Source organism: Cervus canadensis, chromosome 4 (genome assembly GCF_019320065.1).
Source record: "Cervus canadensis isolate Bull #8, Minnesota chromosome 4, ASM1932006v1, whole genome shotgun sequence".
Lineage (NCBI taxonomy): Eukaryota > Metazoa > Chordata > Mammalia > Artiodactyla > Cervidae > Cervus > Cervus canadensis.
The window spans coordinates 58,452,347-58,468,551 of NC_057389.1; the positions used below are offsets into that span (position 1 = coordinate 58,452,347).

General features: G+C 53.0%; 1 protein-coding gene across 9 annotated transcripts in view; it reads left to right on the forward strand.

Annotated features, from left to right (window-relative positions):
• The window catches only part of SIL1 (SIL1 nucleotide exchange factor), a 272,637-nt gene extending 257,061 nt beyond the window's left edge, over positions 1 to 15,576 (forward strand). For all 9 annotated transcript variants that reach the window (XM_043465384.1, XM_043465379.1, XM_043465383.1 and 6 more), the window contains 3 exons: positions 10,650 to 10,746; positions 11,192 to 11,356; positions 15,065 to 15,576. In XM_043465384.1, the coding sequence (XP_043321319.1) occupies positions 10,650 to 10,746; positions 11,192 to 11,356; positions 15,065 to 15,421 (619 nt within the window). In that variant the 3' untranslated portion in view covers positions 15,422 to 15,576. The remainder of the gene's footprint in view (positions 1 to 10,649; positions 10,747 to 11,191; positions 11,357 to 15,064) is intronic.
• Positions 15,577 to 16,205: the final 629 nt, after the last annotated feature.

Below are 16,205 nucleotides of genomic sequence, written 5' to 3' on the forward strand. Positions count from 1 at the left end.
ATGCAAAACAGAAAAAGAGACACAGAAATACAGAACAGACTTTTTGAACTTTGTGGGAGAATGTGAGGGTGGGATATTTCAAAAGAACAGCATGTATAATATCTATGGTGAAACAGATCACCAGCCCAGGTGGGATGCATGAGACAAGTGCTCCGGCCTGGTGCACTGGGAAGACCCAGAGGAATCGGGTGGAGAGGGCGGTGGGAGGGGGGATCGGGAATGGGAATACATGTAAATCCATGGCTGATTCATATCAATGTATGACAAACCCACTGGAAAAAAAAAATAATAATAATAAAAAAAAAAAAAAAATTTCATGGCTGCAGTCACCATCTGCAGTGATTTTGGAGCCCAGAAAAATAAAGTCAGCCACTGTTTCCACTGTTTCCCCATTTATTTGCCATGAAGTGATGGGACTGGATGCCATGATCTTAGTTTTCTGAATGTTGAGTTTTAAGCCAACTTTTTCACTCTCCTCTTTCACTTTCATCAAGAGGCTCTTTAGTTCTTCTTCACTTTCTGCCATAAGGGTGGTGTCATCTGCATATCTGAGGCTACTGATATTTCTTCCGGCAATCTTGATTCCAGCTTGTGCTCTTCCAGTCCAGTGTTTCTCATGATGTACTCTGCATATAAGTTAAATAAGCAGGGCCTCCCTTTAGCCGGTTCTAATTAGCTTCTTTGATCCTTCCTCCCTGTCTCTCCCTCTAGCTTGTTAACTACACTTCTCCCCCATGAATTCTTCCTGTACTGGTCTTGTCTGTCTAGCCAGAGGAGCTGGGACTGAGAATCCAGGGCCGCTTAGTGGGAGGTATTACCTTCTTCTTTGTCCTGTACCACAGGTAGCCCCTCCCACTTCTGAGAAGCCTGAAAACCCAGGCCCTCTGCCTTTCTTAGCAGAAAGGTAAGAACAGTAATTTTCATTAAAGTACAATATATTATGATTAAAAGTGTTACTTGAATGCTTGGTATTTGCCATGAAGTGTGCTAATCTCTTTGTATATTATCACACTTCATACCCACAGTAATCTCATGAGATAAATATTACTAATTCCTATTTTATAGATGAAGAAACTGAGGTCTGAAGAGGTTTATTAACATGTAGCAACCACACAGCTTGAAAACACTGGAGCTAGAACTTGGGTCTCTCTGACTCCATAGCAGCTTTTACTCAGTATTTGCTTTTTGAGTTTGGGCTTTTTGATAAGATGAAAGTCCAGGTCACTGGCTCTTAGATCACCAAAAAACATGCTGGGATGTCAGCTATTTACCCTTAGTGTGGGAGAGGGTTTTTGAATTGAGATAATAAAACTTGGTGCAGAAGCAAGTTGGTGTGGTGCCATGGGTCTTTATGTATCTGGACCCTTGGAAAAACCTCCTTCTGCAAAAAAACAAGAAGCTCATCAATTTTTAATTGCTTTAATTCTTAACTCATTTTCCTGATAGTTTTACCCCTCAGAAGGTTAAGGGAAAGGGCTTCACTGAAGTGGTATTCTGAGCGTCATGAATGAATTGTTTGGTGAAGTGAAGGTGTTGGAAACTTTAGTCGAAAGTGACCATGTTCAGAGAAACCAAGGGAAATACAGAACTCTGAGTTTGAGGGAAAGAAGATTTTAGAAGGTCCAGGGAAGAGCAGATATGATGTTTGGGGAAGGGCTTTGAAGGGAAGGATGACTCATAGTCTGAACAATGAAATGTGCTTAGTTCAGTCACAAGTGATTACTGTAAGGAACAGAGAGGAGACACCTATTCAGGCCAACAAGGCCACTTGGGGAGTTGTTAGTGTTGAGCTTTGTCTAAGAGATGATAAAGGGGCCTGTAACCAAGAACAAACAGAGAACAAAGGGTGTAGGTCTCCGAGAACACTGTCAGGACTGAGGTGCGAAGAGCAAAGGACCTGCCTGAGCAGTTGGTGTTCGGAGTGAGGAATGACAGGGAGGACATTGGGTCACCTGCCCCAGCCAGGTGACTCGGTGTAGCAGGTGACAGAGGGCTCATTGCCGTCCTTCTGTTTTACCTCTTCACTTCTCTTTTAAGGAGAATGGCCCTCCTGTCAGAAAGAGTACAGCAAACATGGTTAAGAAGAACTTGAGGAAGGAGGGAGAAGAGCCGCTGGCTTCTTAAAATTAATTAGGGTCTGAAAAATCAAATGAAAGCTCACGGATATCATCATGAGACTGTGCACATATGGATCTTTACATCATTGAGAGAGGAGTAAGCAAACATGGTAACTGTTTTGCTTTTCAGAATAACAGGGCAAGTTTTGAGACCTCATTTATGAGCACTTCTAAAGAGAGATGATCTCTTGGAATTAGTGTGGATTCCATGAAAATAGACTGATTTAAAGCTTCATCTCCCTTCCTTCCTCCTTCTATTCCTTCTACAGAATAGTACATTCATCTTACGTGTACCACTTGATAACTTTTTAAAAGTGAATATACCCATGTAACTACCACCTGAGTCCAGAAATGGAACTTTATCAGCACCCCAGAAGACTCCCATACTGCCTCCTAATTCTGATTTCTTTTTTAGAAAAATTTGCCAGCCTACAAGTTAAGACTCAGTGTTGTAGACAAAGAGGGAACCTACATTTCAGAAGTGTTTGTCCAAACACGTAGCAAAGTGACATTTTAAATGTTGCTGTTACTAAATTTTTAATTTTATAAATAACCCACATTCATTGTTTTAGTTTTTTTTTAATCTTACCATGCAGGAACAAATATATGGTGTCAGTCCACCCATACCATTTATAACTGGCTTTTTACCTGCTCTGCTTGTATTCAGGGCCATGTTGAGGAACCCTTGCCTCATCAGAGGGTGATAGGAACAGCCTTCAGGGATTCGATCTGGGCAGGCCCAGTGTGAGTCAGTTTTGTGATACTGCTACCAAAAACTTGGATATGGCCTCAGTTTTTAGGAACAGATGACCTTGGGGCAGAGTATTAATTATTTTAAATAAAAATTGTTAGTGAATTCCAGAACTAATTGATGAAAGTTTGATGAGGAACAGGTTGTCTTCATATCTCAAGGAATCTCCCCACAAAATACATGTCAGTTTCAAAGGGACAAGGAGTATCTTTATAGTGGAGAAATCTGGCAGGTACCACCACAATCAGGTAATCAAAGTGAACCCAGCCACTCTTGAGCCTGAATGAGGTCACGTGCCGCCTCGTATGAGGCGCTGAGAGAGACAAGACTGCTTTTGTGTTACTCCCGCCAACATGCACTACCTCAGTCTAACCAGGAAAACACATCAGCTTCAGGCTGTGGGACATGCTACAACTGGCCTGTGCTCTTCCAGACTGTTACTGTCGTGAAAGAAGACAAACACAGACTGAGGAAAGCTGTCTCAGAGTTAAAGGAGATGCAGAGACATGCTTCTCAATTCATAATGTAAGGCCTGGGTTGGACCTTGAACTAAAATTATTTATCTATAAAGGATATTTTGGAGACAGTTGGCAAAATCTTAATATCTGTAGCTCATGCATCAGTGTTAATTTCCTCATTTTGATAACTGTACTGTGGTTATGTTCTTAAGAAATACACATTTGATACATTTAGGGGTAAAGGGGCTTCAGGTCTCAGGAAAAATGTGTAAATATAGAGAGAGAAAATATAGTAAAATGGTACCAATTTGTGACTCTCGATGGAAGTCTTGTTTTTTTTATTCTAGCGAAACCAGAGAGAAGTTTTAATTCCTTTTAGTGTTTTTCTCATTTGACTAAATTGCAGTAGAATAGCAAAACATATTTTAATGGAGTGAATAATTATATCCTTTTTCTCAAAATAGTTTCCTAAGACAATTTAAATTTTCTTAAAATTAACCTATATCTTCAACATAGAGTTTTTGATTCTACACTCTTGAGAATGGATTTTGTGGATAATGTTTTTTTTTTTTTCTTTTATCTCCTGCATTGGCAGGCGGATTCTTTTTTTTTTTTTTTTTCCATTTATTTTTATTAGTTGGAGGCTAATTACTTTACAATATTGTAGTGGTTTTTGGAAGTCTTTTTTCATTTTGCCACTTTTCTGTAAGTTATTTTTCTGTGTAATTTTCTATGGTATTTTTAAATTTTTATTTATTTATTTGGCTGCACTTAGCTGAGGCAAGTGGGCTCTTTAGATGCGGCCTGTAGAATCTAGCTCCCTGACCAGGGATTGAAACCAGGCCCTCTGCACTGGGATCATGGACTCTTAGCCACTGGACCACCACTGAAGTCCCCTATAGTAGTTTTTTAGTGCCCAGTCTGAAATGATTTGGACTTCCCAGGTGGCACTAGTGGTGAAAAAACCCAGCAACCAGTACAGGAGACGAGAGGTGCAGGTTTGATCCCTGGGTGGGGAAGATCCCCTGGAGGAGAACATAGCAGCCCACTCCCATATTCTTGCTTGGGGAATCCCATGGACAGAGGCGCCTAGTGGGCTAGAGTCCCTGGGGTCTCAAAGAGCCAGACAGCACTGAGCAGGGTGGGGCAGGGGATGCCCCAGGTGTCCGTGAGGTAGTGCTGTGTGTGAGAGCTCCCAGATGTCAAGAAGATTCTTCAATGCCCCTTCCTCTGAGTCCCCTTTGTCTCTCCCAGGGTGGGCAGGTTATCATTCTGTATGTTTGTGTCTGGAAAGATGTTCTGGAGATGCTCTTGTGAGCTGTATCATTGTGGTGAACTGCGGGCGGCCTACACTGGCTTCTGTGACTGGCAACTGTTTGGGGACTGTATTTGAATGGGTCCTGTGACGCTCCCTTCTTTTCTTCAGTATCGAGATGGAACTTCTAAGGGGTCCAGCGTGGTTCCCACCGCAGTTACATGGTTTGAAGCTCACTACAGGCTGGATGTCTTTGTTTCTCCTGGAAGCTTCATTTTCATGTGGAAGAGTTGTATGTGGGTTTTTTTTTTCCCCTAAGTTGGTAACTGTCCATGTATTGATTGATTAATTGATTGCTTAACCCACATTAATCCCTAGATGGTAGGCTAGTATAGATCCTTAATGAGCCTGTTTCGGGAGTACACATCCTACAAGTTGTTGTGTTCACAGGTGACCCAGGGCCACTCACTGGGACTCAGACAGGCTGAGGCCTGAGTTCAGAGAAGGGACCTTTCTCTCTCTGAGTATGCACAACGTCATCAGGCAAGATCACAAACGATTGAGCCTGAGGTTTCCCCCTTCCCCCACTGTACAGCATCTTCTCAGACAGCATTTCAGAACAGTGGCAGCTTTGTCTTCTGTTATTAAGACAGAAGGAGTAATGATTGTCCTACCTAGAAATATTGCAGGGACTCATGAGAGAGCACATACCCTCTGTGTCTCCAGCGTGCTGTGAACAGGCCCAACATCTCGGTTTGGGCTGGGACTCTGGACCACACAACTCTACACCAGGAGTTTCACCTTAGTATTTCCTCAGCCCCCTTTGAAGCCATCAACCCAGTCTGTATTTCCTGTCCTCCCTTTCTGTTTTTCTCCTTTTCCACTGATTCAGACTCCCATTTTAGTTCTTGCTGTTCTGATTCACCCATGAGCATGCTGGGTGAGCAGATTCTGTGCATTTCCTGTTTCTGGGCACACGCCCCCGCTGCCAGCAGTGGCTGCTCCACGGCCCCCGTGCATCGCAGAGGACCCCACAAGGAAGAGGGCCTGTGCTTGACTTACTGCTCTGCCCTCACCATCTTAAAAGCCCTCAATTTTAGAACAAGGGTCCCATGTTCCCTGGAACATTATGTAGTCGAGTGCCAGGGAGGGAGGAGGCACTGCCTGCCTCTGAAGCAGGCAGCGTTGTCCTGAACCCCCATGGCCAGGCCTGGCTGCCCACCCTGAGATCAGCTCCACCACCCCCTCAACACTCCCCAACACTTGCTCAGCCTGGTTAGCTAAAACATGACCTCTGACCCTTGGCAGGTTCCCACATCGGTCACCCCAACCCAAATTGTTTGGTTTCTGCAAATGCAGTCTCTTCCGTTTCTACAGTGCCCCCTCCCCCCGACGCCAAGATTTACTGAGGAGCAGCTGCTGCTGTCCCTCTGCACTCAGACAGCTGACTCGCCTGCTGATTGTGAACATCCCAGTAATCCAAGTGCTAATGGTGTTTATTCAGCCCAGCCGGCTTAGCCCAGAACAAGGTTTATTCTCATTTATCTCATGGGAGACGAGCTATGTCCTTAATATCCTTCTGTTGACTTTGAGCACACCAGCGCCACTGATGTTGCTGAGAGACATGCCAGGCCCCTGCCCTTTTAACTCACCCAAATCCTCAGTTGTCAGGACACCCATCGGCCGGCCGGCAAGACACCCCCACCCCCATGCCCGCCCCCAGGCTCCATGGCTGTGGCTCTGATCCTGAGTCTGTGGACTGGGAGGGGCTGAGACCAGCATACAAGTGCCTGGGGCCTCTGGGCCGAGGAGAAGCTGTGTTCTCAAGGGTATGGTCTGGCCGCAAAACACGTACAGCAAACGCACTGTGATTGTAATCTTCCAGTCACAATGTACTGGCTAGCATTTTGGTGCTCACTGGCTTTTCTGTCTTTAACTCAAGGTAGTTTTAGCTCTGCCTCCTAGGTGAAGACTCTGAAGCAAAGGGACCCACCCAAGGCCATCAGCCACTTTACAGGATTCTCGCTGAGTATTCTCCTGGCCCTGCCCCTTACACATCCTATAGACCTCACTCTGCGCTGCTTGGGGCACTTCTTTCCCCAAAAATGGCAGAGAGCATTCAGAGCCCAAGTCTGAGCTCTCGGGAGAGAGGTTCTCTGAGAGCAGGTTGGCATCTGCCCTTCGAGGGCAGACTGCTCAAGGGAAGCCCTTCTCCACTGTCACTGGTGGATGGACTGAGTGCCATCTAGAAATGTGAGATTGGTCTTTTCCACCCTCCGGCTGTATTTCATCAGCCCCTTGACTGGACAACACTAGAAGGCTGTTTTCAGAAGGGTTTTGTATGGAGTCTCTGGCATGTCCATGGAACCACTGAAGCCCTGGGCCCTGGGGTAGGGCCTAGAGTTATGTGGGTTCTCTCATTCAAGCTGGTCAAGGTGTAGGCCCAGGGCTGCCAAGGCCACACTGGGCTACAGGCCCACATTTGGCCAGTGGTCCTACTCTTCTTACGCAGGTCTTCAGGACTCTGCCGCAGGTGGGAAAGAGTAGATTGATTGCCTCACGAAAGTGATTCTATCAAGTGGCTGTAGGCACGAGGCTTTCCCTTTTTCTCGCTGGTGTACTTCTGTGTTTGAGCTCTATTCTTTCCTACTCTGGATGGGCTTCCCTCCATTTAGAGGGGTCCGGACGAACCTGGCTGCTGTTGGCTGTAGGTACCCCTGGCTTGCAGCACAGTGTCTGCCTTGTGGAGAAGAAACTTCTGTGTCCTGACTCCAGGGTCAAAGACTGAAGGGCTCTGATGGCCTGTCCTCGGCAGCCCACTGAGGGCCTCATGAAGGGGGAACATAATGAACCAGTGCTGGGCCACAGGGCATGGGGGAGTCCGTTCCAGGAGGAAGGGAAGAAAGGGTGTCAGAGCCTGGTGAGGGGAGAGGATGCTGGGCAGGTACAGACACACACCACACCACAGCGCCGGCCTGACCTGCGAGTGGTGGGCTGGCCTGCCTCAGAGTGTCCCTCCAAGTCCTCTCCCACCCCTGGGTCATTGTCCTGACACGGGCCCTTCTCCTGGATCCTCTCTTGTGTTTGTGCCCTGGAGGCACGTTTCCAACTCCCCACTTTGCCTTGCAAGTGTCGAGGAAAGAGAAGCAGGAGCAAGTTCCACTTACTGGGCAGGTTATGGGTCGCGTGTCTCCCCTGCTCAGTCACAGCCTGACCTGCCTGTGTGTCGGGGGTCAGCTGCACCTCCAGCCCCGTTCTCTGTGATTCTTCAGGGCAGCCTTCCACTGAATGGTCTCCTAGCCTCTCTGGACATGCTCATGTTGTTCCCTGAGCACATGCTGGTCTTCTGGTCCGCAGACCGTCTTCCCCACCTGACTCCCACTCTCCTGCAATCTCGCTGCTTTTGGGCAGCCCTGCTGGCTCTTCCAGACAAGACTTTTCTATTCTTTCTCTGAAGCCCCACAGACCATAGGTTCAGAGCCAGCTGGCAGGGCCTAAAGTTACGTAGCCATTCACTTATTCACTCTGCAGCCTGTAAGTGGAGTATGGTGGTGTGGCGTCTCTCGTATGTGTGGACCCTGGCTTGTCAGTGTTGAGCGGAAGAGAAGAGGCTGCGTATCCGCGAGGATCTCTTCTGCACACGGGGCGTTTCTGAGCAGCTAACTGGCTGGCCTGTGCCTTCCTCTAGATCTTCCCTGGCACAGTACCGTGTGGCCCTTTCTACCCCACATCAGGCTTCTATGGACAGAAATACTGGGAAGCCATGTCTCTTCTTAGCTTTGGGCATTTTTTGTTTACTTCCACTGGCTTATTCTTCCTCTGGGGAATCCTAGGGATTTGCCTACAGACTGCGTGCCCTCCCCTTGGCTCCTGGTAGTTTGTTTTTTTACTGTGTGTGCTTCGGTTCCCTCTGAGGTTTGGGTCTTCTCTCCCCTTCTACTAGCTGAGACCTGGGTGGGCAGAGACCAGTCTTGTTTGTGTCTCTCCCCTCCCCCAGCTCTGCCCAGGCTGGTGACAGGGAGGCACTCCAGGGCTGCTCAGGCTGGGCCTCCCTGGGGGCCCCTCTGCTCCTGAGCCTTGTCGCCTCCCTGGGTCTTGTTCTCAACAGATCTGTAGACGAGAATGAGTCTTCACATGCTGTCTTTGAAGGAGTTTGTCTGTGCTGCTCTGGGGGCCCACTGGGGATGGGGCTCCTCTGTGCTGTTCCTGAGGCTGATGCGATGTTGGGCCTCCTAGCCCCCGCTTCCTCGGGAGACTGCATCTGACGTTTGTATGAATTTTCTCAGCATGGTTGACTTCTTTTCCTAGACCCTGCCTGTTGCGGGTGAGCGTTCCTCAGACACACGATGGCAGAGACAGCCCTAATTAGCTCACCCTTTGATGAAGCAGCTGCCTGTCTCAAGTTGGGGGAGCAGGGGTAAGGGAGAGGCTCAGCGCCAGACTCCCAGCGTCAGTGCCCACCTGCCTGTCTGGAGAAGAGCTGTCAGCCTTCCTCCCCAGGGACCCCAGCCCTCTTCTCCAGACGGCTCTTCAGACACGAGTGAACTTGCAGTGGGAGAGGCCGGCACCCACCCTCATGTCCTTTCTACAGAGGAGATGCAGAGGGGTGCGGGCTCCTCCCGTTTTACAGCAGGAATACTGGCCCTGTGTGCTCGGTCTGACTGAGCCTTGAAGCCGCCGCCTGGCAGCAGCAGAGGGTTGGGCCGTCAGGCACTCACTGGGCCCCGTGACCGTACTGTCCGGCCAGGGCCTCTCCCATGAGCCGCCTGCTCTCTCTCCTTGCCTGCATCCCCTTTCTCTGGGTTTTGGACCAGGAATCGTCTCTGTGATTTGTCTGTATCCTGAGCATTCTGCTTCATTCTCCCCATGCTGTGAGGGCCCCCTGCCAAGGTGGGGGTTTGGAGAAACAGGTGCTTTTTGGGTCTCCAGGGCACTTCTCGGCGGCCAGAGCCCGGAGGAGAGGGGGGCCGTCTGTGTGCTTGCGTCTCACTGGGGGCCCAGTCCCCACCCCATCCCCTTGCCGCTGGTCTCAGGCTTTCACTTGCCTGCCACCTTTCCCAAGACCTCATAAGCTGCTGGTGAGGGCATCTCAATCTTCCTCAAGGGCCTGACCACACAGGTCCCTGCACTTGGCTCTCAATCCTTAATTCATCACCAGTTTGGTCTTAGAAAGGAAATGGTTCCCAGCCATGTCCCTGTCTGGCACCCTGCCCCAGGGGAGGTCTCACCCTTCAGGCCCCCATCCTTTCATCCGGGAGGGCTTTGCCTGAAATGTTTGTTTGAAGCTCATCACTCTTTTCTCTAGCCCAGAATGGGGACCTGAGTTCCAGGGGCAGCCATGGGTTTTGAGTGTTTCATTGTTGCCCGTTTGCTGGTTGATGCAGTCACGGTTGTACACGTGTCAGCTCTCACTCCCTGTTGTCCGGGACCTGCGCCACGGCAGACCCTGTGCTGGGATGCGGGGACAGGCGCAGAGTGGAGAGTGCGGCAGGAGGCAGCTGGGTTGGTCCTGTGTCGGGATCTTCCCAGGACCAGAGGCTCCCTGGATCCTATTCTTTCTGCCTGCCTTCCTCCTCACGCTCTGTCTGTGTGCGCCACCCGGGAGGGGAGAGGACGGAAGAGGCCTTGCAGCTCCACACCCGCTAGTGTTTCTGCAGAGCGTGATGGTCCCGGGACCTTGAAGGCAGTGGGGGAGCAGGTATGGCTGCCTCGAGGAGCGTGGAGGAAGGCTTTCCATTGGAGGGACCCTGAAGGAGCACGTTTAACATATCGGGATCTTAAAATGGGATTTCCATCCCCAGATCACTCCAGCCTGTTGGCTGATGTGGAGTGGACGCTGGCCTGGGGCCCTGGGCCTGTTGCCTGTGCCGTTGGCACCTGTGTTGCCAGGTGGACCGCGCCATTTTGTTTCTGTTTACCCAGCTAAGTCTTTGCCTGTCCAGCACGGGAATCCCCCCTTGTTCTTCCCCAGGGATGGCCGCTGTGGCGGCAGCCCCCTTACCTGGGCTGGGCGTGCCCCCAAGTTGGTGAGTAGGTGCAAAATCATGCTTTCTTGTTCTTCCCCACAGCAACCCAAAGGTCCAGGTGGAGGCCATTGAGGGGGGAGCCTTGCAGAAACTGCTGGTCATTCTGGCCACGGAGCAGCCTCTCACCACAAAGAAGAAGGTGTGTTTCTGCCCTTTGTTCCTGTTCAGACCTCAGCACACCTGTGAAACCTAGAAGGCGAGGAGGGTCCCTCTCCAGACTGCACTCGTAACCTTTGGGGGCCTGAGTGGTCATCCCTGGGTGGCATGGCGGGGAGGGCTTCTCTCTGAGGCAGCCAGGCAGCCTGTGAGGTATCTGAGGCCTGGGTTCAGCTCCCAGGTGCTGTCCCAGGTTCAGCACCTCAGTTCCTGCCGTGGGCCTCCGTTTGTCCACTGGGTGATGTTGAAGGTGTCTGATGTCTCTCCTGCTCTCTCAGCCTTGGGTCCTAGGGTGCAGCTAATCCCGAGGGTGGCAGGTGGAGCGAGAGAGAAGGGGGCTGGGCTGGGGCACTTGGGGCTCCTCCGGGTGCCTGCCCCAGGGCCTGGTTTCTGTGGCCCCTCACCCATCCGGGTCTGTTTCTCCACAGGCCCTGTTCGCCCTGTGCTCCTTGTTACGACACTTCCCCTACGCCCAGCAGCAGTTCCTGAAGCTGGGGGGGCTGCAAGTGCTGAGAAGTCTGGTCCAGGAGAAGGGCATGGAGGTGCTGGCCGTGCGTGTGGTCACGCTGCTCTATGACCTGGTCACCGAGAAGGTGAGAGCCCGGGGCCTGGCCGCCCCTGCCCTCTGCTTTGTGTGTGCTTCTGGTCATTTGACCTCCCCCTCCCCCACTATCTTCCATCTGTCCCTCCATCCTCATGACGGAGTGACCTGAGCAAATGTGCCAGCCCGGAGCTGGGCAGGGATGCTGTGGAGCCCAGGACTTCTGAGATGTCACAGTGGATGTTCTGTGGGAGGTGACTGCTGAGCTCAAACCTGAGAGCTGTGCCGAGTGGGAGGGAGGAGGGGACGCTGGCAGTGGTCGGGACCAAGTGTGCAGGCACGGGGGTCAGTGTGACCGAAGGCCCGAGCAGCCAAGATCAGCCCTCCATGGAACGAAAGGTCATGTGTGGTGAAGTGTAGGGTGGGAGCAACCAGGAGCAGGGGGTGGAGCAGCTTGTGTCTGAGGCCACCACAGCAGCCAGGAGACCGAGGAGCTGGTCTGGAATAACGCTGAACCTGAAGGTTCCAGAAACCTGAAGGTGCCTCCTCTGGGAGCTTTGGCTCTGGGCCGGGCTCAGACTAGCTGCCATCAAGGGCCCCAGGGGCTTGCTGCCTGCAAGGAGACTTGGTGCCCAGCCCACTTTGGTCTTTGCGAGCTTGGAAAGTGTCTTAATTAAGGAGAGGGTAAAACCAGCCAGGCCTGATTGTCAGTTCAGCTGCTGCAGAGAGCTCTGGCAGGGTTTCTTCTGTTGCCTCTCAGGGGCCACACTCTCCCCACAGCCGACTCAGATTAGTGGAGCAGGGCTGGGTAGCCCCGGGGACCACGCTGGAGACAGAGGTCCCCTCTTCCTCGCTGCGCCTCCCCGGCTCCGTGCACCCCTCCCCCAGGCCTCAGGCTGGGTCAGGGTCATCCGTTGCCGCTTTCCTCTCCGCCTCTTGGCTTCTGTCTGTGTGCGCTCCTGTCTATCCCTCTGGCCCTGTCTCATCTCCCAGTCTGTCCCTCTCCCTCGCTCTCCCCTCCCCCTCTCTCTTCCTTCACCCCTCTAAGCTGCAGAAACCTGATTTCTCAGAACAGCAGGCAGCCATGTGGTGCTCACATCCAGTTAATAAGGCCTGGGCACAGTTGACGTCCTGGGAACAGGCCAGCAAGCCTGGGGAAGGATGTGTGCATTGGTTGGCATTTCCTGGGAGAACCCTGTCACTTTCCCCTGGTGTCTTGGGTGTTTCTGCTGCCCCCAGCCCTGGCACAGGGCACTGTGACTGCATCATCCCCGGGGAGCCACTGCTAGCAAGGCTCTCTGAGTCAGCTGGCCCAGGAGCCGGACTGGAGGCTTTGGGGTGCCATGAGGATCAGGGGGGGCCTGGCGTCTCTCTGCAAACAGTATGAAGATAACCGTCTGTCTGCAGGAGGAAGATGGTTGGAGGGGTTTCAGTTGGAGTGTTGGAACAGATGGCACGCATGCTCTACGCTTGAGGCCGTCAGGGCATCTTGTTCTGTGGTTTCTCAGTACACTGGGGATGGGTACAGGGCTCCTGAAGGAAGAAGTGTGACAGGGTGGAGGGGTGCCATGCTCCTTGAGGGCATCTTTGGTGTGGGGAGGTAGTGGCTGGACTTCAGAATTCCCAGGGGAGTGTGGACCCACCTCTCAGATTGTCAGGCTCCTCGGTCCTTGCCCCTTCCATTGTCTGCCAAACCCCAGGCATTTCTTCTTCTGTCCCTTGGCTCTGGGCAGGCCCTTTACTAAGAAACTGTGTCCTGATATCTGGGCTCCTGCAGAGCTGGGACGCCTGCCTGTGGTCATGAACCCACATCTTCTTGTGCCTCCATGGAGCTGAAGGGCCCTTCCGCAAGTGTTGCCTGGGTGTCTGCCTATCCCGTGCCGTGCCCAGCCAGTAGTCCCTGCCCTCCTGGTGCTTCCAGGCAGACATTTACCAGAGACCCTCCTAGAGCACGTGGGCCCTGGAGGCTTACAGTCAGGGCCCTGACTCTTCAGGGCAGTCAGGGGAGTTGCTGAGATCCGAGGGTTGAGTGAGGTTGACTGTGGAGTTGGTGCTGGGTGAGAGGGTGCCTGGAAGTGCGAGCTGCCCCTGCACAGGCCCTGGGGGAAGGTTAGTGTGACAGGTGCCATAGTGAGGGCACCAATGGGGAGGTGTCCGAGCACCTGGGGGGCAGGGCCTGCAGAGCCTCCACGTCCCAGGCAGGGGAGTCCATCTTCATCATCAGAAATGCCCAGTGTGAAGGGTTTAGGGTGGGGCCTGGAGGGGGCAGGTTGGGCCCGGGAGGCAGGGCACTGAAAAGTACAGTGAGGAGCAGGGCCCCTGGGGCAGAGAGCTGACAGGACTGGGTGTGTTTTGCAGGTGGAGCTGGCGGGATGGGAGTAGGTTAGGAAACGACAGCCATGTCCTTTTCAGCCTTTTCTGTGTCAGAAAGCTGACCCTCCCTGCTTCCCTGCTTTCTCTGCTGGCTTTGAGGAGCCCCAGAGCCATCAGGTGGTCTGCTGTGGGCCCTGAGCTTTTTCTGGGCTTTCTTCTTGCCTGCCCTGTCATCTGCACACCCCATTCTCCCCTGGAGTTAGGGCAGTGAGTCCTTCTTTCTTCCTGCGAGTACATTTAGTGCACCCACTGCTGCTCCTCTGTCTCTGCATACCTTCCTCTGACAGGTGAGGTAAGTTGGTAGACTCCTGGTGGCGTGCTGTGATCGTGCAGTGGTTAGTACTCTGCGTAATGAAATGAGGTGGTAATCTGTCAGGTCGCAGGTGTTCCCTTCCCTGCCTCTGAATTCCTGCCAGGCTTGGTTCCCGCCACATTCTGTTGGAGCTGGGTTTCTGCACATCACCAACACAGGCCGTGTGTGTAACTTCCTGCCCAGACTTCCCTCGGTGTAGAGGCCAGGGATGCCCAGGGCTCTGTGTGTTGTGTGCCCAGCCTGGCCCTGGTGCCCATCCACTGTAACAGCCTGCGGGCTACAAACATGGGACGGGCCCAGGCCTCTTGTCACAGCCCTGCCATGTGTGTGAACCCTCCACCCTCATCCCCTCGGACAACTCCCACAAGCCTCTCAAGACTCAGGGAAATGCCAGCCTCCTCTCCCCGCCATGCCCGACTCCTCTGAGGCAGTAGATCTGTGGTTGTGGTGGTGATGCTGCCGCTGGCACAGCTGACGTTTGACGATGGTAAAGCTCACTTCATTGGTGGGCTCCGTGTGCCAGGCACTGGCTGTGTGTCTGCTGTCCCATTGAGTCCTCCCAACAGTCCTGAAGGGGCTTTATCATCTCGTCCACATGAGAGATGGTGACATTGAGTCCTAGGGAGGCTCAGTGCTGGCCCAAGGCCATTTGGTCATTCAGCTGTCAGCAGTAGAGCAGGATTTGAGCCCAGACTATCTGCCTCCATCCCACCCTGCTGCACGAAACGCATCGTGACATTTAGGACTTGCTCTGCTAGATCCTGAGCTGCTTGAGGGCAGGGATCCTGTCTCCATCTTGGTTTCTCCAGCACCTGGCACACTGCAGTTTTGTTTTTTGTTTTTTTTAATGAGTGGATGGATGGATGGACTGGACGGGCTGGAGAGCATGTGTGGAGCTGTGAATCCAGCTGACTTCCCCCCTGAAGGGCCTTTGAGGCCCAAGGGTATGGATAGAGAGGGGACAGACTCACGGGTCAGCCAGGTGCCTTCCAGTCTGAAGGGCAGAGCTGACGGCTCTCTGTGTGTTCTCTGTCCCGTGTCCCCCCGCCCCCGCCCCGGCCATGCGGATGGCAGATGTTTGCGGAGGAGGATGCCGAGCTGACGCGGGACATGTCCCCTGAGAGGCTGCAGCAGTATCGCCAGGTGCACCTCTTGCCCAGCCTGCAGGAGCAGGGCTGGTGTGAGATCACCACCCACCTCCTGGCGCTGCCGGAGCACGACGCCCGCGAGAAGGTGCTGCAGACGCTGGGCGCCCTCCTGGCCACCTGCCGGGACCGCTTCCATCAGGACACGCAGCTCCACAGGACACTGGGCACGCTGCAGGCTGAGTACCAGGCACTGGCTGCCCTGGAGCTCCAGGAGGGCGAGGACGAGGGTTACTTCCGGGAGCTCCTGGACTCCATCAACAGCTTGCTGATGGAGCTGAGATGAGGCTGCCCCTGACACTGGGATGCTCCTTGTGAGACTGAGGGGCACCAGCTTGGGTGGGCTCTTCAGGGGATACCAGGCAGTAGGGAGGACTTCCCTACTGGGGCCTGAGCATCATCTGGGCAGTGCTGGCTTGGCCATTAAATGGAGGCATGACAGCCGATGTCTACTTGTGTCTGTGCGGTCTGGGCACAGCGCTTTGGTGGTCGCTGGGTGACAGACCCCTGAGGTTCCCTGGTGCTGTGCTGGGTGGTCGCCTGGTAATGGGCCCCGTGGGAAGGATCCAGGCCCAGGAGTTAAGAGAATCCCAGCTAGACCCTGCTCTCTCCCTAGTGGCTCTGTGACTTTGGGGTGACACTTAGCTTCCCTGAGACCGTTTGCTCCTCTGTCAGAGGGGAATGCCATTAAACGCGAGAAGAGACACAGAAAGCACCACACCAGTGTCCGGCACCTGTGCTCGTCCCTCCTCACCCAGCTGTGTGCGGCGCTCTGCCCCCTCCATCCCGTGCCTGCATGTTAATTTCAAGGCCAGTGGCAGAAGCTTGAGGGCATCTCCACACACAGGGGTGCTGTGTCAGCCCAGGCAGCTGATGGGTGAGGCTGGAGCTCTTCGTTGGCTCTGGGTCCTGGGTGGTGGGACTGGGGGGCTCGGTGCACTCTGGAGGCCTTTGGGTGGAGGTATCACTCTGGGAGAGGAATAATCTCTCCACAGCTGGTAATGGGAGCCCAGGCCTGCTGGGCCCACCTGGTGGAGCAGAGGGGCCTGTCTGTGCCCTTGCCCCTCTTC